The sequence below is a fragment of the Balaenoptera acutorostrata genome, chromosome 7, assembly GCF_949987535.1.
Source record: "Balaenoptera acutorostrata chromosome 7, mBalAcu1.1, whole genome shotgun sequence".
Classification (NCBI taxonomy): domain Eukaryota; kingdom Metazoa; phylum Chordata; class Mammalia; order Artiodactyla; family Balaenopteridae; genus Balaenoptera; species Balaenoptera acutorostrata.
Window position 1 is genome coordinate 43,230,078 of NC_080070.1, and position 23,775 is coordinate 43,253,852.

At 35.7% G+C, this 23,775-nt stretch overlaps 1 protein-coding gene across 2 annotated transcripts in view; it reads left to right on the forward strand.

Annotated features, from left to right (window-relative positions):
* Positions 1 to 23,143, forward strand: part of HERPUD2 (HERPUD family member 2) — a 57,214-nt gene extending 34,071 nt beyond the window's left edge. For both annotated transcript variants that reach the window (XM_057550509.1, XM_007182329.3), the window contains 6 exons: positions 630 to 743; positions 3,236 to 3,390; positions 17,988 to 18,110; positions 20,680 to 21,003; positions 21,710 to 21,827; positions 22,285 to 23,143. In XM_057550509.1, coding sequence (XP_057406492.1) covers positions 630 to 743; positions 3,236 to 3,390; positions 17,988 to 18,110; positions 20,680 to 21,003; positions 21,710 to 21,827; positions 22,285 to 22,446 — 996 coding nt within the window. In that variant the 3' untranslated portion in view covers positions 22,447 to 23,143. The remainder of the gene's footprint in view (positions 1 to 629; positions 744 to 3,235; positions 3,391 to 17,987; positions 18,111 to 20,679; positions 21,004 to 21,709; positions 21,828 to 22,284) is intronic.
* Positions 23,144 to 23,775: the final 632 nt, after the last annotated feature.

A 23,775-nucleotide genomic window follows, 5' to 3' on the forward strand; every position in this document is an offset into this window, starting at 1 on the left:
AAGCTAAAATGCCAATTCTAATCATTTTTAGCACATTTTCCTTCAGTTGTAGTTGTAGATTTATGGCAACACATTTGGAATATTTACAGAATATAGTTCAAATATATGCTTTATGTCTGTGCATAAGTGTTATAGATAAAAACAGTTTTTGACTTAAAAAAATAAAACACTATTGCTAAAACTAAGACAAATGAGATTATAGTGAAGTTATTTGAGTTTCTTTATCGCTGTAAGGTCTCAAATGATGAAAACATTTCACTACTCAAAGTTTGTAGGCCTAAACTTAAATGTGACTATCACAGTTCTGATATTAACATGCTAGATGTTTTTATATTGAAATAATAGATAGTGCTGACACAACTTTACAGCAGTGTTTGCTTCAAAACACCTTGGTATACAAAATAATCATTTTTTTCATATAGCAATTCCTGAGTATTGAGACCATTTTCTAATCATGGACAAAATATTGAATTCACAAGGGTCCTAATGACAACAATTTATTACTAATAATATGGCTGTGGTAGGAAGGAACTTAAGTTCTGAATTAAGTATTTCTGCTTAGCTACTGACATTTTTGAGCTGTGTATTTTCCAGTACTACTCTTTAAATGTAATCTTCTTTAATTTTAGCAAGATGAGTATCATATGGTTCATCTAGTATGTACTTCTCGGACTCCTCCCAGTTCTCCAAAATCCAGCACCAGTAGAGAAAGTCATGAAGCATTGACATCCAGCAGCAATTCTGTGAGTTGTTTTGGGCAGAGTAAATGTTGAAGTTTTCTGATTATCCTTTTTTGCCTCTAAAAATTAAGTGGAAAACAGAACAATTCGCTCTTGTGGGTTGTGAGACTGTGTTTTGAACAGCTCAAGTTAAGCATTTAAACTTCATTTTTAGAGATCCAATACACAGTGTTATCCCCTGAAGCCTGTTCCCCATGAGTTATAATTTACTATATGGCAGGTCAGTAATAGATCCAATCTTCAGGGGTTTAATTACTGAAATACTCAAAAGACAGAATTATGATCTGGTTATATAATATAAACTCTAGGGCCAGTATTTCATAAATATTTAAAGTATTTGATATAGTATATTTAATCAAGGTAGATTAAATTATTTAAACTTTAAGTTTCCTAAATCTTCTTGGTAGATTGCTTGGTCAAGAACTTTGTTTTTTAAAATGATTGCATTTGAGCCTATATTTCAACTGTGGGAGGAATAATTACTTAACCTACTCAGTTCCTTCAGACTTGAGTATTCATTTCTCCCTTCTTATTTTTACATCTGCTTAAAACTGTTTTGGAAATTTTAAAAACTAGTTGAACTTTTCAACTTAGATATTGTCTACAAGTTTTAGAGACACCGTCTCAAATCCTTTTATATTAAATTATTTTTGGTTTCCCGTAAAACCTTTATGTGACACTTTTGGAGGTGAAAGAAAAGGACTGGATGAGTGGAAGCTTGCTTAAAACTTCCTGGGCAGGGAACTTTTGTACTGCTAAGTGTACTTTCCTTCTTGTCAAGGATCTAGCCAAAACTTTAAGGAGCGGATGAATGGCATGGGTGATATAGATACTGCCAGTTAACTGCTTCTTTAAGAAACTAGATCTTCTAGTTGCTGTATTTAATTAGCATAGCCTCAATGGTATTTTCTAGTACCAGCCATGGGAGTTTAGCTTACATTAAATTGAGATATGTTTTGTCAGTAAACCTAAGGGTCTTTCTATGTTGCCTACCTTGCATAAGAAGGGACAAAACCCTGGCATTGGAATAGAGTTCTGTATATAGTCTTTGGACACAGTTGTGTTGCTCCTGTTTTTGTTGACGAAGAACCTTCTCACTTTTCTAGTGGTTCCTCGTTCATGATTTCATGTCATTAGTATATATATTCAGTTTTTTTAAGGTGTGTTATAAAAATCTAAAAAGTATCAAAGGAGAATGAAGTTGAATTCCTCTTAATTTTTTATAGCAGATAAATTTCAATGGGACTTGAAAATGTCTTAAAAATCTGTTCATGAAAGAGTTATCCAATAAGGCCAGAAATAATTAGTTCTAGAGAAATTAGGCTGTGCTGCCAAATGGCTAGGCCTTTCTTCTATTAATTTTTTAATGAACACCATATTTTGATGGTCCCTTTAACAAGAAATCATGCCAAAAAAGAACACTTTCCAGGTTATGTGCCTAACAATCAGGCTCCCTAGTAAGGTTTCTGGTGTCTATGTGGTGTGGAATAACATCTTAAAGCTTTTGTTAGTTTTGCAAAAGACCAGTGTCCGTGGGACCTTTCACATGGCAGGACTAAGGAAGGTAGAGAGGCAAAAAGACATGCTGTAAATAGGAAGGCAGTACAGGTAAATGCAATTTTAATGAACTTGGAGGGATGTTGAAATTATTTTGTACCCAGCTTTTTAAAGTGGGTAATTTATATAAAATGTAATTGTGTTTTAAATTTACATAAAACACTTGACAAACTATTTTCAAGCAGCAGCAAATTGAGGTGGTCTTCAAGAGATTATATTGTTTGAGGTTATTTGAATCTGTGAGTTACTGACATCACTGAAGCATGAGAATTTTAAAATCCTGTTTGGTGTCTTGTTCATGTTGTAAAAAAACAATATTTGTTGGTGGTATCTATAAACTAATAGAATTTTAGAACTGAAAGAAATCTTGAAAATCTAGTTCAATCTCATTTTTTATAGGAAAGCTGAGACTCAGGGGTTAAGTGAATTTTAAGGTTATGTTCCTTGTTAATGTCAGAGATAGCACCAAATTCTAGCATGTTCCTCAATATTTTAAACGAGTGTACTACTAATAGCATGTTATACAGTAGCTGTTATACAGTAGTAGTTCATAGTAACTGTTTAAGTGACACAGTTTTTAGTACCATTTATTAAACACTTCCTATGTGTTAAGCATCATGAAAAGAGCTTTGTATGAATTTAATTTTCACAAATTTTGTATGCTATTATTTTTGTATATAATTACTACTCAGCCTTTTATAGTTGAGAAATGGACTAATGTTGTGTAATTAAGTGATTTTGATATTCTAAACTCTTCAGTCTCGTAAGAATTAAAATATCTACCTATTAAGCTGGGCACAGGAGTCAAATCAGTAAATTTCTAAAATTCACTCTTTGCAGAGGGATTTCATAAGTACATTTTTAGCAATGTGTCTATAATATTGTGATTGTAATGAATTAAATCTCCTTGAAAAAATAATTTACATTTTTGTTTGTAGAGTTCAGATCTGTCAGGATCATCAACTCCATCATCCAGTCAAGAAACCTTGTCTTTAGCTACCAGTTCGTCCTCAGAAGGATTGAGGCAACGAACCCTTCCACAAGCACAAACCGACCCAGCACAGAGTCATCAGTTCCCATATGTAATGCAAGGGTGAGTGAAACTGATAGCTGTGGGCCTCTTAATAACCTGTGACTCCAGACTTTCATGGTAGTCCCCTTCAGTAATCAAAGTACATTTGAAATTTATTCATATACCTGATAATATGTTTTGAGAATTAGAGGGTTAGGTGGATCAGTGTTTTTTTAATTTTTTTGGCTGTCCCACACGGTTTTTGGGATTTTAGTTCACTCATCAGGGACTGAACCCCAGGTCCTCTGCAGTGAGAGCATGGAGTCCTAACCACTGGACCGCCAGGGAATTCCCAGGAGCAGTGATTTTTTTTTTTTTAAAGTGAATGGTGTTTTGTTTTGTTTTTTAAAATTTATTTATTTATTTTATTTTTGGCTGTGCTGGGTCTTTGTTGCTGCACGTGGGCTTTTCTCTAGTTTAGGCGAGCGGGGGCTACTCTTCGTTGCAGTGCACGGGCTTCTCATTGCGGTGGCTTCTCTTGTTGCGGAGCATGGGCTCTAGGCGTGCGGGCTCAGTAGTTGTGGCCCGCGGGCTCTAGAGCGCAGGCTTAGTAGTTGTGGCGCACGGGCTTAGTTGTTCCGCGGCATGTGGGATCTTCCCGGACTCGGGCTCGAACCCGTGTCCCCTGCATTGGCAGGCAGATTCTTAACCACTGCGCCACCAGGGAAGCCCAGGAGCAGTGCTTTTGAAAGCTGGTTATACATTAGAATTGTCTAGGGCAGTACTTTTCAGTCTTCAATGTTTGTGCTAATCACCTGGAGATCTTATTAAGATGCCGGTTCTGATTCAGTAGGTCTTATGGGGCCTGAGATTCTGTATTTCCAGCAAGCTCCCCTGTGATGCTGATGCTTCTGATGCTTAGAACATACTTTGAATAACAAGGATCTAGGTAACTAAAACTTTTGTTTTTACTCAGTCTCACTATATAGGTCTATGCAAATTAGTCTTCTGGGGAGCAGATGGGTGAGTAAGGGTGTTCTTGGAAGAGTACAGGGCCCAGTAATATGTTTTTTAAAACTTCCACTGGTGTTTATGATCAGCCAGGCTTGGTAACAACTGAGGTAGAATAAAACTGTGATGTATTATGAAGATATGCTAACCATTGCATGTTATCCAGAGTCTTTCTTAGACGAGTTTACTCAAGAAGCTTGCTATGGCTACCTTATATTTAGCAATTACAGCAGGCCTCTTGGGTTAGGCAGTTCCAGGGGGAATGCAGTCGACAGCCACAGCACATCTTTCAGACAGCTCAGAAAGGAGGATCTTGGAGAATACAGTTTAGACCTGGGATATGTCTAAAACCAGAGTACTTTTGAAGTAAAGGAAACATGAATAATAGGTAGTGGTAGTTGTTTTGTGTTGCGTATCATGCTGTGGGACTGCAGTGTGTGACAGTGCTCTGGATCCATGATGGTGAGGCTGGAAATAAGGAAATGGCTAGGACCCCTCAGAATGGTAGTAAGTGATACAACCAAGGAGTAGCCACTGACTGTTATGCCAAACGGGATGTAATAACATACAGGTACTTTCTACTTAGAACTTTAAACTTAATTCAATTCTTAATGCAGAAAAACAAAGCGGAGTATGTAGCAATAAAAGACTCATTTGTCTCATATTCTTGAGTTTTTCTTCTAAAAATAAGTGTTTAGATGAGGCTGATTGTAGACTTTTATGAAGCATCCTATGAAACTATCAATATTTTTGTTTTCAGAAAATGATTATTACAAACCAAAATTTAGTTATTTATAAAAAACAGTGTTATCACGGTTTACATTATAGAATAATGGCTTAAAATACTTTCTGTCTTATGACAGTGATTCCTTTCCTGTCTTTTTTGCAGAGTAAGACAGTTCAGTTCCTCTCAATTTATACAGAGTGATTTTACTAATATTTTACCAAATACGGTGGTAGTGATAGAAAGTGAGAAAATTATGGATATAATAAACCTGGAAGAATATGTAATGACATGTTAATAATAGTTATCTCTGCACAATAAGATTTTTAACTCTTTCTCATACTTACAGTGAATATATTTTGTAATAAACAAAACAAAGTGTGTAAAGTTGCACATCTTCAGAATAAGACCATGGTTATCTTGGGAAAAGATTAGTAATTTCTTTAGGCTGTTGAGAAAATCAACAAACTTTGGAGACAAAGGCATTTAGCTCTTAGAAGTATATAAAACAGATTAGAAAAATCTGAAATAGTGTTTATTTTGCTAAAAATGAGTATTAAGATGATAAGCAATAAAATCCTTAAAGATTTGAGCTTCACTTAGGCAATCTATTACTAGATGAATAATGTTTTAAATCAGGAGGGCAGTATAGCTTAGAGGATGTACAGATTCAGGAGCCAGCCTGCCTTTGTTTGAATCCTGGCCCTAACCACTGACTAGCTTGGGCAAGTCTCTTCTCTACTTTGTTTCAGTTTGCTCATGATCTGGAGATAACAGTACTTATCATACAGGATTTCTGTGTGGATTAAGAGTTCACGTATGTAAAGTGTTTACTGATGTGTTAGCAAATATTTATAAATGCATTCATATTTATAAATGAATGTTGTACATTCATTCAGCAAACAGATTTATAGTCATCTGTGAGCCTGATGCACTGAAACATTTGAATGAATGCCAGTGCTAGGTGCTGGAAAATGAATCTATATTTGGAAAGAGCACTTTGTGATTTACAAAACAATTTAAGGGAAAGTTCAGTAAATAAGTTATTCAGTTCAACAATGAACGTGATTTAATTTCATCTTATAGTTGTAATTTTTTACTAATGAAGACTTTACATCTGTCTTTAAGTAAATTTTATTGAACATAGCCTTAGCCTTAAATGTACAAGAGCAGTAATTTAGTGACCTTGAAGAATTCACCAACAAAATATAATCTCTGCACACCTTTTTTAGACTTCAGTACAGCTTATGTTTAACTAGTCACATGTGTTTTCCACCATGTAGGTTAGTACTCTCAATCTTTAGTGAACTTGTTAAAATTGCTAAATTCTGATCCCTACTCCCTGAGTTTTTGAATCACTAGGTTTAGGGTAGTGCTTAGGAATCTGCCAACTTAACAGCATTCTGGGAACCTCTCTTTTTAAGAAGCTCTAATTCAGGTGATTATTTGCTCATCAAGATCTTGAGGAAACATGAGAAGACCAAACAGTACATGTATATCACCACATTGGCTATCCATTTATAATGTCACGTTTATAAATCTTGACTGACTGTTTTGGACTCAGTGTGCTGTGCTGTCATATTTATTTAACTCCAAAAACTGCTGACTGGTTTATAGAATACCCACTGTTTTGTACACTCAATTTTTCCCCCTGAAATAGTAACAACCTTGTTTTATAATTACTAAAACTGAAAACCTACTCATTGTACCCTTCTGTGTTATCTGATTTTTTAACAGTAAAAATTGCTTATAACCCACCACCCAGAAATAACTATTGCTAACATTTTTGTAGTTTCCTTCCAAATAATTTTCTAAGTATACTTTTTAAATAGAAATATCATACTATTTTATTTTATAAACCTTTTAAAAAAGCATAATGTAGCCTGGACATATTTCCAGATCAAATATAAATCTACAACATTTAAAGTCTGTATTAGCAATAAGTTTAGCCAAGGAGGTGAAAGAGCCATGCACTGAAAACTATAAGACAATGATGAAAGAAATTGAAGACACAAATAAATGGAAAGATATTCCATGCTCATGGATTAGAAGAATTAGTGTTGTTAAAATGTCCATACTACTCAAAGCAATCTGTAGATTCAGTCAATCCCTATCAAAATTCCAAATGATATTTTTCACAGAAATAAAACAAACAATCCTAAAGTTTGTGTGGAACCACAAAAGACCTCAAATAGCCAAAGCAATCTTGAGAAAGAAGAGCAAAGCTAAAGGCATCACACTCCCTGATTTCAAACTATACTACAAAGTAACAGTAATTAAAACAATATGGTATTGGCGTAAAAACAGACACATAGATCAATGGAACAGAATAGAGAACCCAGAAATAAACCCATACATATATAGTCAATTAATTTATGACAAAGGAGGCAATAATATATAATGAGGAAAAGACAGTCTCTTCAATAAATGGTGTTGGGAAAACTGAACAGCCACATGCAAAAGAATGAATCTAGACTACTATTTTATACCATACTTAAAAATTAACTCAAAATGGGAATTCCTTGGCAGTCCAGTGGTTAGGACTCCGTGCTTTCACTGCCGAGAGCACAGGTTCAATCCCTGGTAGGGGAACTAAGATCCTGCAAGCTGCGGGGCATGGCCAAAAAAAAAAAAAAAGTTACCTCAAAATGAATTTGACTTGAATGTAAGACTTGAGACCATAAAACTCCTAGAAGAAAATAAGCTCCTTGACACTGGACTTGGTGATGATTTTTTAGATTTGACAACAAAAGCAAAAATAAATGGGATTACATCAGACTAAAAAGCTTCTGCACAGCAAAGGAAACCATCAACAAAATGAAAAGGCAACCTACTGAATGGGAGAAAATATTTGCAAATCATATATCTGATAAGGGGTTAATATCCAAAATATATAAAGAACTCATACAATAGCAAAAACACAAACAATCCGATTAAAAAATGGGCAGAGGATCTGAATAGACTTTTTCCCAAGAAGACATACAGATGGCCAGCAGGTACATGAAAAGATGCTCAACATCACTAATCATCAGGGCAATGCAAGTCAAAACCACAATGAGATACCACCTCACACCTGTCAGAATGGCTGTTATTAAAAAGACAACAAATAACAAGTGTTGGTCAGGATCGTGGAGAAAAGGGTACCCTTGTGCATGTAAATTGGAATGTAAATTGGTGCAGCCACTATGGAAGACATTATGGAGTTTCCTCAGAAAATTAAAAATAGAACTACCATATGATCCATCAATTTCACTTCAGGGTATTTATCTGAAGAAAATGAAAATACTTAATTTGAAGAGATATATGTACCCCCATGTTCACTGCAGCATTATTTACAATAGCCATGATAAGGAAGCAGCCTAAGTGTCCATAGGTAGATTAGTGGCTAGATAAATTATGGTACATATTTACACAATGGAATACTATTCAGCCATAAAAAAGAAAAGTTATACCAGTTTACTTTTCCAATAACAGTTGTTAAAAGAGCCCGATTCACCATACCATTACAGATATGTACTTCCCAGTATGATAAGTTGGGATGTCCTTGTTTTAATCTGAGACACGATAAAGAGACATTCTTTTTGTTTTGTGAAATGCTTATTTGTTGGCGTGTTGGTATTTTAAAAAGTTCATTTGTGACAGTTCTTTATCTAAAAGGATATTAATAATTAATGCTTATTGAGCACTTAGCTCAGGCTAAGCATTGTATTAAGCACTTATACATGCTTTATTTCATTGAACTTTTTACCAACTCTGTGGTCTAGGTACTATTCTCTCCCATTTTATGGATGAGGAGAAGGAGGATGAAAGGTTATGTAGCCTGCCTAAGTTCACAGAAGTGGTCAGTAGCAGGACTAAAGTTCAAATCCATATCTGACTTGAAAGTCTGTGTTAACTGTCTTGTTGAAGTGAATATTTAGTCTGTCATTTGTTTCAGTATAATTTCCTAGCTTACCATTTGTATTTTGACTTCATTTATAATGGTGGTTCTCTCCCCTCTGCTCTCCCATTTAAAACTTTTCTCTAGTAAGATCTATTGGCCAGATTTTACGTACTGGTGACTGAATAAGCATATTTATCTGTATGAGGATCTTGTGGCTTTCTTCAGGAAAAGTTTACTTTAGAATTTGCTGTAGCTGGGCAATGAAGACAGGAAAATGAATTATGTAGTTGCCCTCAATGGAAGTAGGTCAGATCGGCAAATAAACTGCCATTCGCTGATGTGCTATCATGGTCTTGAAAAAGTTCTGCAGGAGCCTGGAGGAGGGAGTGACTGTCTCTGCTTGGAGGAAGGGGGAGGGCTTCATAACTGGTAACATTTTGGCTGATTTTAAGGGAGGTTCAGCAGAGGAGAACAAAGCAGTGTGGAGAGTCTTGAAAAGGCATATTCTGGAAACAAAGTGGGGATTCCATGCAGGTTTTCTATGAAAGAATTTGTCCCTGATTGTTGAAGTTTCCAGTTCCTTTCATCTCCTCTCCTTTATAATTCTTAACTTTAAAAAGCATACTAATGAATGTCTATTATAAGGAACCCTTACTTACCTAACATCCAGCTTCAGCAACTATTAATAGACTACTATTCTTCAACCATTCCCCCTTGCTCCTCCTTTTTTTCTTGGGCTGGAGTATTTCTAAAGTAAAATCTAGACATTATATCACTTCATCTGTAAATACTGTGTATCTGTAACAGACGTGACAGATATGGACTAAGAATCACAATACCATTAGAACACTCAACAAAATTAAAACATTTTTAATATCATTTAATATCCAATTCGTGATCCATTTTCCCTGATTGTCTCGAATGTCTTTTTATGGTTGTTTTGATTGGGTCAGTATTGAAAGAGATTGACCTACTGCATTTGGTTGATGTTTCTTAAGGCTCTTCTAATCTAATCCCTATCCCTACCTTTTTTTACTTTATGCCTTTTCTGTTGTTCTATGTAATTTCCCATAGTAGTCTATCTAGATTCAGCTCACTACATCCTTGTGGCATCATTAATATTTTCCTTTGTCTTCACAGATTGCCTGTAAACTGGTAGTTAGATCTAGAGCTCAATTAAATTCAGTTAAAGTTCAACTTATTTTTATTTTTTTTACTTTAGCTTATGTGGAAAATGTGAATTTTATTAACTCACTCTTATAAAACATTTTGACAGATGATTAACAAATAATAATGTAACTAACAAATCTTAGAATCTTAACATCATAGAAGTTTGCTTCTTACTCATGTAGTAGTCTGATTCTAGTGTTTAATCCCATCTAGGTGATTTTTCGCCATCTGGTGATTCAAAGACCCAGGGTTTTTTCAATTTTATGGCTTTTCAAGACTCATAAGGGAATTCCCTGGCAGTCTAGTGGTAGGACTTGGTTCTTTCACTGCCAGGGCCCGGGTTCTATCCCTGGTCGGGTAACTGAGCTCTCCCGCAAGCTGTGCTGCCAAAAATAAAAAATAAAAAAAATAAAAAAGGGAGGGATAGATTGGGAGTTTGGGATTGACGTGTACACACTACTACATTGAAAATAGATAACCAAGAAGGATCTATTGTATAGCACAGGGAACTCGGCTCAATATTCTGTAATAACCTAAATGGGACAAGAATTTGAGAAAGAGTGGATACTTGTATGGGTATAACTGAATCACTTTGCTGTACACCTGTAACTAACACATCATTGTTAATCAACTATAATATAAAATTAAAATTCAAAAAAAGGCTCATAAAATCTTGGAGTTCGTCTGTTCATCTGTATGTACTTGGCAAATGGAGAAAGGAGCATAGGGAAACACACCTACTTTGTAAATACCTTGGCCTAGAAGTGATATATTCCACTGTCACTCATTACATGAGCAAGCTCAATGAATTGCCAGAGGACCTAGGAAATGTAGTCCCTAGCTGGGGAGACACACTTCCCAGCAGATACTCAAGGAGGAAAACTATAGGAGGAAAGCACAGATTTTGGTGAACACATCATTATATTTCCCTCCCTAGCAATGATAATAACAATATTTTATTAATATTTGCTTACTTTGTACCAGACATTGATGTGCTTAATATATATATATAATTTAACAACCCTATGGGATAGGAAATGTTCTCATACCTATATAAGGAAACAGGCACAGAGGATGCTCCAGAATATATTTTACAAATGATTTTCTTATGACAGAAGCTGAATCTTACTGTGATTTTTAATAAGAAACAGTAAATTGTATTTAAATACAATACTAAAATGGAATGTGCATAAAATATAGATCAAAGAATAAAAATTTCATTGAAAAAATTGAAAAACATTGCATGTATCATGAAGCAACACCTCATGCTTCTTTTACAGCCAGTCCCATTTAAAAAACTTTCATACATGAAATTATTTCATGATTAGTAGATGTTTTCAAATGCTGTTTTTAACTGATAAATACTAGAAATTTGATTGCTATATCATATATTTCTATCATGTAAACAGAAAATTACCAAAGATAAGGAAAAGTCAGTTTTCTCTATATGCTAGTACTTCTGATTTGGATAATTTTAACCTAAAGACTTTGTTAATTTCCATCACTCTGCTTCAGATTTGAGCAAACCAGGAAAAGATCTGTTATCTACTTGATGACTAAGTGGTCTGCTTTAGGCCATTAAAAAACATTATTTTGGAATAACTGAAAATTTGCAAAAATTCTTAAGTTACTTTTTATAACAGACTGGTTAGAGGACACTTAAGAGAACACACACATATTAAAAACATGAGAGCATTATTTTTCATTTCCATTTCCACATACTGTCTTCTTTGAACAGCCTGATTAAGCTCCCATAGGTTGTGTTCTCTGTATAATGCGGCCAAAGGCAGACCTGATTCCACACACTATAAAATTATAAGCATTGTAAATAGTAATGTTTAATTATTTGGCTGACAAGATCAGTTATAGAATGAAAGATGACAGTGTGTGGAAATGGGAAAGAGAAATACTGATTTCATGTTTTTAATATGTGTACATTCTCTTAAGTGTCCTCCCTCCCTCCCTCCCTTCCGCTTATTTTTTTTCAAAGGAATTTTTTGTAGGTAGTGCTGTGTCCTTGCCTCGCTTCAGGAGGCACCTAAAGTTTGGCTGTCTTATTACCTCTAGTCATGTTAAAGTGGAACAGTGGGCACAGGTGTTGCCAGCCTGATCCTCCATCGTACAGTTCCTTGTCAGCCTTTTAGTAGTCACTGATAATCACTGACTAGATCCATTATTTCATTAATTGTTACAAAATGGTAATTTCCTAATCCTATCGTTTCTCTTCTGTTTATTGGCTATGCTTCTTGTATAACACACTTTCTCTCATCATTTTGTTATCCTAAAATACAATCCATTCAAGAAAGGTCTGATAAATGCTGGGTTCTTTATCAGTTTTCAGAGTAGTAGTTGTTTCCCTAGTAACCATGAAAGGTGATGAATGAGGTTTTCTTGTTTTTGTTTTTTTAGAGTGTCAATGTGAACTTAAGACTTCTATTTTTTTAAGAATTTTTTTTGATGTGGACCATTTTTAAAGTCTTTATTGAATTTGTTACAATATTGCTTCTTTTCTATGCCTTGGCCCTTTGGCCCCGAGGCATGCAGGATCCTAGCTCCCTGACCAGGGATCGAACCCACCTCCCCCCACATTGGAAGGGGGAGTCTTAACCACTGGACCGCCAGGGAAGTCCCTGAACTTAAGGCTTTTAATATGTTTGTGTTTGGTCTACAGACTATCTACTGAAAGAAGGTAGTCATTCATCTTGATACTCTTTGATACTCTTGATTCATCTTTGGCCTGTGGGAGCCTGTTCAATTTTCTACTGTGTCCTTTTGCATTATTTTAGTAATTTTTGGATAGTGTCCTAGATTCATGCTTGACTAGACTTCCCAGGCTCATCTTGATCCCATTCCCAGGGAATCCTGATGAGAGATAGTATTCATAGATTAAAATTTTTATGGTTCTTTTTTTTTTTTGAGCGTGATTTTCATCTTTATTGTTGTGCATCACTTTACTTTAAAAAACAAACAAATCTGTTTATCACTTTACCATAGGAAACAGGGACTGAGTTGATAAAGAAGGTATACTTAGGTAGGAAAAACAAATAACTATGGCTTAGAAGTTGCCACTCTATCCTGACAACAAATAAAAAGCTGAACAAACTGAAAAACCAGTAACTCTTCTTAGGTCTGTCAGAGAACTGAGGTCATAGGGCAGACTGCTGCCCCTCAAATTGGAGAGACAGATAGACATATACAGAGAATCACAACTTAATGAAGCAGAAATCCATGAGGAGAAACCTCCATGGGAACCAGTGCTGGGGTAGGAAAACCTGAATTGTAATTGATGGATCACAGTTACAGTAAACTGAGCTGGAGGGTCAATATGGACGACTCTGGGGTTAAAAACTCCAGAGGGACCCAGTCATATGAGGGCCTCCACACGTTTGTGAGTTTTGCTTCTAGGAGCTTGACCAGGTCCTCACAGTAAATACCAGAGAGGAATTCCTTCGTGTTTCTAGCAAGCAGAGGAGAAAAGAAAATGATTTTGAAATAACACCAGACCATTCTGTTCTTCTTAACTTCTGCCCTCAGGAGAAACGATTTTACCAGAACATCACATGCTAGGGTTTATTAGAGCCTAACCTACTTGGTGCTTCTCAGTATTCCTTCCCCTTAGGTGGGACAGGATGGGCGGAGGGGACTGGAGTTGAGTGTTTCCCTTCCCCCAAGTATGGTTCTTTTTTGTCTTTAGAATTTATCTTATTACAGTTAAAATACTATGTTTTGAAGTCAGTAGAATAAATCTTCTCTGTGTGGTATGCTGCAGACTTGATACACGAGTTCATTTGTTTCAGTTTCTTTGAATTTTTTTTATGTCTTGTTATTTTTTCTTTTTGATTTAGCTTTTTTCTTAATTGCATAAAACATTTCTATGGGTCCAGTCTCAAATCTATAAAACAAGATACATTAAGAGCCCTGCTTTCATTTTATTCCCTTTTCCTGTTCTCTCTCTCCCCATAATACTTAACTACTTTTATGCCTTTTTGGTTTTGGTTTATCCTTCCACTGTTTCATAGTGAAAATTTAAGAAAGTGTGTATACACACACATACACACAATGTATATACACACATATAAATATATCCTTTTCATTCTAACATGAAAGATAGCATATTATACATAATCTGCACCTTGCTTTTTAACAAAATATCACATAACAATATACAGGAGGTCATTCTGTGGGAGGATATGGAGATTTTCATTCCTTTTTACATCTGCATACCAATTCACTGACTGCATAAATTGTGAAATCCACTCTCCTATTGATGAATATTTGAGTTATTTTCCGTCTTTACTGTTACAGATAGTGTTGTAATGAATAGCTTTGTGCGTATATCATTTCAGATTTTTGCCATTTATATTTAGGATAGACTCCTAGAAGTAGGTCAAAGTAGATAGATCAGAGAATAAATGCCTTCATAGGACTGGAATTAAAAACAGGTGATTTCAGGCTTCCCTGGTGGCACAGTGGTTGAGAGTCTGCCTGCCAATGCAGGGGACATGGGTTCGGGCCCTGGTCTGGGAGGATCCCACATGCCGCGGAGCAACTAGGCCCTTGAGCCACAATTACTGAGCCTGCGCATCTGGAGCCTGTGCTCCGCAACAAGAGAGGCCGTGATAGTGAGAGGCCCGCGCACCGTGATGAAGAGTGGCCCCCGCTCGCTGCAACTGGAGAAAGCCCTCGCACAGAAATGAAGACCCAACACAGCCAAAAATAAATAAATAAATAAATAAAAACAAAAAAAAAACCAGGTGATTTCAGCATGCTGATAAGTGCTATGATAAGGTTCTCTCTTTTTAATCATGAGCTACTGTTCTTGCTTTCAGTTTCTCTCTGTTATTAGGGGAAAGGAGGCTGGGAGTGGGGGTAGGTTGAGTGTGTGGTTCCTAAGAGGGATCAGTACGTACAAAGGCTTAAAAGGGCAGACATGTGAAAATTTTTTCCATATTTCATATTTCTTCAAGCTAATTCTCAGGAGCAGAATTACTTGGGCAGTTGAGTATAAGTGAACGTTTTTAAAGGTATTTAATTTTATGAAATTGTTCTTTAAAGCCTTATTCCAGTTTATCCTCCTGGCGATGAAAGAGTTGGGTTTCACTTGTACCCCTTGCCAACACTGGATATTGGCAGATAAAAAATCCCTATCTTGGGGCTTCCCTGGTGGCGCAGTGGTTGAGAATCTGCCTGCCAATGCAGGGGACACGGGTTCGAGCCCTGGTCTGGGAAGATCCCACATACCACGGAGCAACTAGGCCCGTGAGCCACAATTGCTGAGCCTGCGCGTCTGGAGCCTGTGCTCCACAACAAGAGAGGCCGCGATAGTGAGAGGCCCGCGCACCGCGATGAAGAGTGGCCCCCACTTGCCACAGCTGGAGAAAGCCCTCGCACAGAAACGAAGACCCAACACAGCCAAAAATTAAAAAAAAAAAAAAAAAAAAAATCCCTATCTTTATTTGCATTTATTTGGTGTCCTAATGATTATTTCCATTTCTATGAGTTCTTTATTTAGAAAAGATATTAACTAATATTTATTGCAAACGTTTTTTCTAAGCTCAGAATCTTTAAATTTTATGCTGTCAAATACGTTATCTTTTTTGTGCTTTCTTCTATTGCTTATAAGTTAGGAAAGTCTTCCTCCTTCCATAGTTTTGGTAAATAGTCAATTCTAATTGCATCTAGATTTTCTGTGGTTTAACTCAATACTTTATTTTAGTCTACTTGAAACTCATTTGAAACTACTTGAAACTCATTTGAATATGGAATGAGGTGAACCTTTAAACTCCCTTCCCCCAACCACCAATTTGGTCATCACTTTAACCAGCTCCAAATAATAATTCTCTATTGTGTTATTTAATGATGCATCCTCTAGAATATATTAAATTCTTATGTAATATGTTTCACTACTCTATTATTATGTGCTTTAACAGTAACTTTATAATTTCATATCAAATAAACTCTTTTTTCTTGTTTTCTGTAGAGTACCAAATATATAACATCTTGTCTGAAGGATAATTAACACAATGGAAAGTTGTAGTATACCAACCTGGGCCTGGAATGTACCTTAGCAATTATACAGTCCAGTAGTTTTTAACTTATTGGTGAGAAAGGGAAGAAGCATCTAGGGGAATTTATTAATTTATTTTCTTGACAACATAGTTTCAATAATCACATTTATGTTTTTGGCTGCAGGAAGGTGAGGTGGGAAGCTACAGTAATTTCTTCTAAGTGATTGTTAGTGGCCTTTTCTTCCCTTGACCTTTAAAAACAGTGACAAAGTCCAGCCTTCACATTTAACAGTTGAAGTAATGGACTTGTGTGAGGTTATATTTCCTCTTAGTGGTAGAGATTGGTTGAGTTCTACTTTTAGAGGGATGAGTTTTTTCTTAGTTGGAAATACTAAGAAAATTTAAATATATACCTAGATACAGACTTATATTGTGGCTAATACTTGATTTAGATAGTTTTCATTTTGCTCAGATGCATCAGTTCACTGGGGGAAATGCTAACAGCATTTATACAAATGCCAAAACATTTATATAAATGTTTTATAATACGTCTCTGCTCCAGTGGTATGGCTTTCTCTCCAGATTTGATCACTAATTGATATCTTTTTAAATGTATAGGTGGGGTAAGGTTCTTTTCCTCTTCTTATACAGGACTTGTTTATCAAGAGCTGGGAGGAACTCTCATGGAGGATTCTCTGCTTTTCCTTCTTCATTCAGTATGTGGGAAAGCTTGGGAAGTAGTGGGGAGGGCTGCATTCAGGAGGCAGGAGGATCTTCTGAGGATGGGAGTCACTGTATGGCTCCTATTATTCCTCCAAGGATGAGGAAATTTCAGGTTACATGCAGGAGAGCTGATGCCTTAATCTAGCACCAAGTTGCCTTCAGTACCGTTTGTTGATAAGTTTTAGCCTCCCAAGCTCTTCTAAATTAGGTTTCTATAATCAATTTTTACTAATTGTATGTTAACAGTCTTTAGAGTATAAAATTAAAGTTCATGAATTTGTTAATTATTCTTGTCTCACTCTGGATAGATCAAACTAATATTAGCTAAGATAAAATTCAAGTAATGTGAAAAAAAGGAGAGTTACAAAATTCACAAATTCTGCATTTACTTATATGTTTATCCCTGTAGTTGTCTTGAGGTATGCGAATTTCTGCAAACCTCACATTACACACTTTGAAGTCATGTTCAGAGTTAGTGGTAGGGGAGAGTAAAAATAAAAATAGCTAACATTTACTGAGTACAGACTAGCAACCCTGTGAGGAAGATTCTATTATTAGCCCCATTTTAGAGATGAGGAAACTGAGGCATAGAAAAGTTAAATGTGACCACCCACAAATTTTACTGAATTAATAGAATTTTAATCTACTTTAGGAATGCATGTATAAATATGTTCTGCTAATCTTGGTTATTTAACTAAAAAATATTTTACAGATTTTAATAATGTTCATTTTTTATTTTACAGTTGATAGGTGCTATGTTTTAAATAATATTTTATTACTAATGTAAAATATCCTTTTGCTAATTCCCCCAAGTTTAGGGTTTTGGTTCTCAAGAAGAATGTACTAAAAATGTAATGAAAGTATTTTTTGACTTCTGTGCTGAAATGAGAAGATAGCAGATGTTTAATCTGGCCACACATTTGCTTTATTTTTCCATTAAAATTGGGCTGTGATGTTACTTGTTCTGTATGCTTGGGGTCAGGGTCATCTTACATAAGCTATAATGTCTTACTTGAGGAATGCTGAAAATAAGTATTTTTCATTAAGATTTAATACGTTTTGTCAATGGATTACTTGTAGTTCAGAAATAAAAATGTAGAGAAATGCTTTCAACTTCTTCTGGAGCATTAAAAGGCATTTCTTTATTACTCTATTTCAGAAATGTAGACAACCAGCTTCCTGGGCAGGCTGTTCCGGCTGGATTCCCAGTGTATCCCGCTTTCAGCCCACTGCAGATGCTATGGTGGCAACAGATGTATGCGCATCAGTATTATATGCAATAGTAAGTTAATTTGAGTTTATTTTTTTACTCATTGTGTTATTTGCTTTATTTTCTTTTTGATTCTAAGTAAGTTGATTTGGGATTTCATTTACTGATGTGTTTCATTGGTTTTTAAAAATTATTTTAAAGTATTTGGCTAAAGGAAAAAGGGTTCACATCCTGTTCACATCAACTAAACCTATTCTCTGCTTCTCTCTCTCTCCCCTAATTATATTTAGCAGTATTCAGGTGCTTTAATAGAACATTTTATCTATTTAAGAGGAGAAAACTTAGGAAAGTTTCACTGGAAGGCAGCAAATCTACGTGAAGGTAGGATGTCGAATAAAAAAGGGAATAGAAAGAATCATATGTCAGGGAGGCTCATATTGATGTAGGCTCAGTTGTGGCTAATATGCTTTCTGGACTGTTGGTATTTTAGTAAGTCTTGCTTCTGATCAGCATGGAACAATCTTAGTACCAAATACAGTTTATCGGTTTTCTTTCTTCTGGACTTCCTGTGTGTTCATTTAAAATTTCTAGCTTCTCTTTAATGTTTTCCTGTCCTTGTTTCTGTGATTCTGTCATCCTCTTCATTCTTTTTCTCTTTCTGATCCCTCATTTTGTGTCCTTTGTTTTTTCCCTTTTTCTAAATGGTAACATTTCTTGTTCAGTTAGGTATTTGTATACCTACCATGTGCCTTGTGATACTCAAGTCTGGTAGGGAAGATAGGATTCAGTCCTGGGCCAGTCATCTTGGATTTCCTTTTTCCGTGGCCTTAGTTGTTAGCGCTCTGTGATGACTCCCGTTCTTCATCTCCTGTGCCTCCTCTTGTGTCTCCACTTAATTGTTGGAGATTTCCATAGAGAAATGTGCCTTCCCCTTAAATGCAGTATGTCTGAAATTTAACTGCACCAGCCTCTTAAGTGCATTCTCCTTCTTGACTTCCTTGTCAGTGATACTGTCTCTTCTTAATCATCCTCCAAGCTCTTAACCTTAGTCAGCTTTGATTCTGGCTTCTGTTATCCCTGAATCCAACAACTTACCAAGATGAGTTAGTATGTTGTTTCTAGTTTCTGTCCTTCCCTATATCTTACTTCCAATATTTTGTGCAGATCTTTTCTAATATTAGACCCACTTTACTGCAATCGCTGTTTCTCCTTTTAGGCTCTTTACTGTATTTCATTGTACTACTGCCAGGTTAATTTGCGTAACACATAATTGAGTCTGTCATTCTCCATCCCCTAAAACATCTGATGGCTCTCTTGCCTACAGTGTGAAGTCTGTATCCTTATCCTTCCTCTAGACCTTACCCCATGAAGCTAACATGCTTTATTAACTTCATATCCTAATGCTCTCCTGTATAACCCCTTGGCTCCAGGAAGGCTCTTTATACCTTACCTGTCGCCATAGTAATGGTTATCATTTGAGTGACTGCTTTGTCCTTAGTACTCCACTAGATGCTTTACACCCCTTGTCTTGTTTATAACCTCAAAAGAACTGTGTAAGATAAGTGGGGCTTATCGTAGTTTGCTACTGAATCATATAATCTTATGTACATCATTTAACTTCTGAGCCTCAAGTTTTCACATTTAATGAAATAACTCACCTATGAATCAGAATGTCCATGAGATAGGAAGTGTTTTGGAAATGAAAGAACCCTCTACATATACAATGTATTAGATAACTGGCTTAAATAGGCTTTTGTAGCCTGGAAAACTTCTATTTTATTTTATTTTGCTATCTTGATTTTAAAACTTTATTGTAGAAAAATTTCAACATATAAAAAGATAGAAGAGTGAAATGAATCCCTGTGTTCTCATCACCCAGCTTTTCAACATTTATCAATTCATGACAGTCTGGTTCTACAACTTTCCCCCCTTTGCTAAATAATTTAAAGCAAATTTCAGATATATTATCATTTTACCGGGAGTCTTTTACAGGAACATTTATTCTGACTTTTAAGCAATCAAATTATAAGCAAACTTCAGGACCACAGTTCTTCATAACTTGACAAGGACCTACACCAGTGTTCTCCAGATGGAGTTCCCAAAAGTCAGGATTGGGGTTGAGGGATTGTTACCTGGGATCTCGTTAATATTTTAAAATACTAATACAAATCATTTATCACTGAGAGTGGACACACAGGATAATGATTAATGTACTTTTTTAGACAAATCTTTCAAAACACGGGTCTAAGGAACAGGTGGTGGGTGTGGGGGTCATTTATCGTCTGTAGAAGAGCAAAAGAGGCCATTAGTGAAAAGTTTTGGGAAAAGGTCTGGTCATTACCTTATAATTTAGTGAAAGAGAGAAACAGTAGTGATCACATGGCTGTTCTGATCTCTTCCACCTCTCCCTGCTAACCTAGACTACCAGGCTGGGAGATCATCCTTTCCTGAGCTACTCCTGCCGTCCATGTTGGCTCCACTTTTCCACTGGAAATTATGCTTACCTAGGAAATGAGGTGCGGGAGTTGTGATATTCCATATTAGGTTTATGACAAATACATATGACTTGCCAGGAAGTTTTGAAAAATACAGTATATAAATGTTTTTTTCTTTTTAATATTTATTTTGGTGAATATTTCAGTCAAGCTGCAGTTTCAGCTCAGGCCACATCAAATGCCAACCCAGCCCAGCCTGCTGCTTCACAGCCTCTAAATCTGGCACACGTTCCCGGAGAAGAACCCCCGCCAGCTCCAAACCTAGTGGCCCAAGAAAATCGACCCATGAATGAGAATGTTCAAATGAATGCACAGGGAGGTCCAGTGCTAAACGAAGAAGACTTCAATCGAGACTGGCTAGACTGGATGTACACGTTCTCACGAGCTGCAATTCTCCTTAGCATTGTGTACTTCTATTCTTCTTTTAGTCGGTTTATCATGGTAATGGGAGCCATGCTACTGGTTTATTTGTGAGTGATGTTCATTCACTTTTTGTGGTTTCTTTTAATTACTTTCTAAAACTGTTCAACACGGAGTCTGGCATGTGGTAGTCTGTTGTGAATGTTGAGTGAAGGAATATGAATGTTGGCCTTCAGATATCTGGCATCAAAAGCAAAGCAGGTTATGTTACGTAAGAACATTTATCAGAATTGTCTAGAAGCAGATTTTTTCCTTTACTGTCTTTTATAAAAATTGTTAGTTCAGTTAGACATGCTCTATCAATTATTTAGAATTTGAGGTGTGTATGATGCAGTCTTGCAGAGGATATGCTTTTTAATTAATTATATTTATCAATAGTAAGTCCTACAGGTATAGGTCAGATTTCTTTTCATAAGCAGACTAACTGTCCCTTGCCCCCCCTTTTTCCCAAGAGGCAAACAAATATCTAGTTGAATTTCATTTTGAAAAATATCAAAAAATGATTTTATGACTCCTGATATGTCTTAATATCTAGCATAGAGTCAGTTAAGCTCATGATAGACTTTAGACTTAAATTGATTCCTGTTTTCCTGTCATTGTTTTGAGAGGGGTAGTTCTTGGCCTGAAGTAGGAGATTTGGTCTTTTCATTTATCATAGTTCTAATCATTTTTCTCTTGTAGGACACTAATGTTTGATAGTGTTACAAATAAAAACAGTTGTGACTTATTTTCTTTTCTCTTTATTTTACTGAGCAGACACCAAGCTGGATGGTTTCCTTTTAGGCAAGAAGGAGGTCAGCAACAGGCTCCCAACAATAATGCTGAAGTCAACAATGATGCGCAGAATGCAAACAATCTAGAACTTGAAGAAATGGTATGCTAATGAGGTTTTCGTATACTTTAAATATAGATGTTTCTTCAGTACTGTATGAGACCAACATAATAAAAGACTCTTGGGGTATTCCATAGTATTGAAGAAAAGTTAACATGTAAATGTGTGGTTTCATCTAGGAGAACTTATAATACTGTCAGTAATATATTAGAATTAAGTGGAAAGAACTAATATCATTCTTCCCAAAAATAGTCTAAAAAGAAAATTATGCACACAGTGAGAATTTATTGTATTAAATTGGCAGTTATCCCTTTGAACTTGAATGAGGAATTTATCAATTTTGGATTTAATGAAGATTTCTAACGACCATGAAGTTCCACTTCCTTATTATATGCTCATATTCCTTCTTTGGGAAGAATTTAACTCTCTCCTTTTCTGTCATGAGATAATGGTAGCTGTTCAGATCACTTAGGAATATGTTTCTTCTTTTGTTTGAAAGGAGCGTCTTATGGATGATGGGCTTGAAGATGAGAGTGGAGAAGATGCAGGTGAAGATGCCAGTGCAATTCAAAGGCCTGGATTAATGGCATCAGCTTGGTCTTTTATCACCACCTTCTTTACTTCACTAATACCAGAGGGGCCTCCCCAGGTTGCCAATTAGACCTGAAAAACTGTGCCAGTTGCAAAGGAGGGTCTGAATTTAGGAAAGTGTTTTAAATAACAGTGCAATTTCAAAAAAATTTATTACTTTCTTTTCATCATCATGTATAGAGGTGTTTTTTTTTTTCTTTAAGCTTCTCATGCATATGAATATTTTAAGCACAAATGGACTACTAAATGTGTGATTTTTTTTTTAAGATCTTAACATAGCGTAATAATATTGGTCTTCCAGGTTTTATTAATTTCAATTATGTATATTATACCAAGACAGACCTGTTTGTGTGTCTTCTTTAAAGAGCTGCTTCACATATAAATGTCTAGCTAATATCTCAGCCCTTCAATGTATAATTTGAATACATATATCTATTTTCTGTGAATTATCCTGAAAGTTTTAAACAGAATGACCTCATAGTTTTTAACAAAGAATATTATTTACCTAAAATGTGCTAGTAGCATCTTGCCCAGCCATAAAGCAATAAACTTCTCAATAATCTTAATTTTGACATTTGAATAAATGGAAACTTTCTATTTTAAGGGCATATCCCATCGATTGGAATTAGTACCTTAAAAAAAAAAGGCAGCTCTTCAATGGAATTAATAGTGATATAAAATGTTTGATATAGGCAGTACTTTTATAAAATAAGATTCTGGAAATTGCTCCCTGTAATTTTTTAAAATAAAAGGTCAATTATGGTAAACTGTCTTATGGGATATTTATTCAAACTCTTCCATAATGTACCCATTACATGCAAAATCTATGTAAATTTCAGTAGTTTTGGGGTTGCTAAAGCCTTCAAGGTCATTTTCACCTCTTTCCATTCCAGATGGATATCTTCTAGTTCTCAGGTAGTCTGAAACCTCATTAGTTTATTTAAAAATCCCTGTGAAAGTCAATTCAATATTTCTTAAGAAATGAGTAAGTTTCTTATAGGGTAGCTAATTAAAATTGAATAAGTGAGGATAGGAGAGCTTACTATGGAAGAACTTTTATCTCACATGATATGTATTATAAAGTAATATATGGTACTGGTACAGTAATATATGATTAGATAATAGAACAAAATATAAAATTAAGAAGACTCCATGAATTATTCTCTAAGTTTTTTTTTTTTTAACTTTTTTTTTAAGTTAATTAACTAATTAATTTTTGGCTGTGTTGGGTCTTCATTTCTGTGCGAGGGCTTTCTCTAGTTGTGGCAAGCGGGGGCCACTCTTCATCGCGGTGCGTGGGCCTCTCACTATCGTGACCTCTCTTGTTGCGGAGCACAGGCTCCAGACGTGCAGGCTCAGTAGTTGTGGCTCACAGGCCTAGTTGCTCCGCGGCATGTGG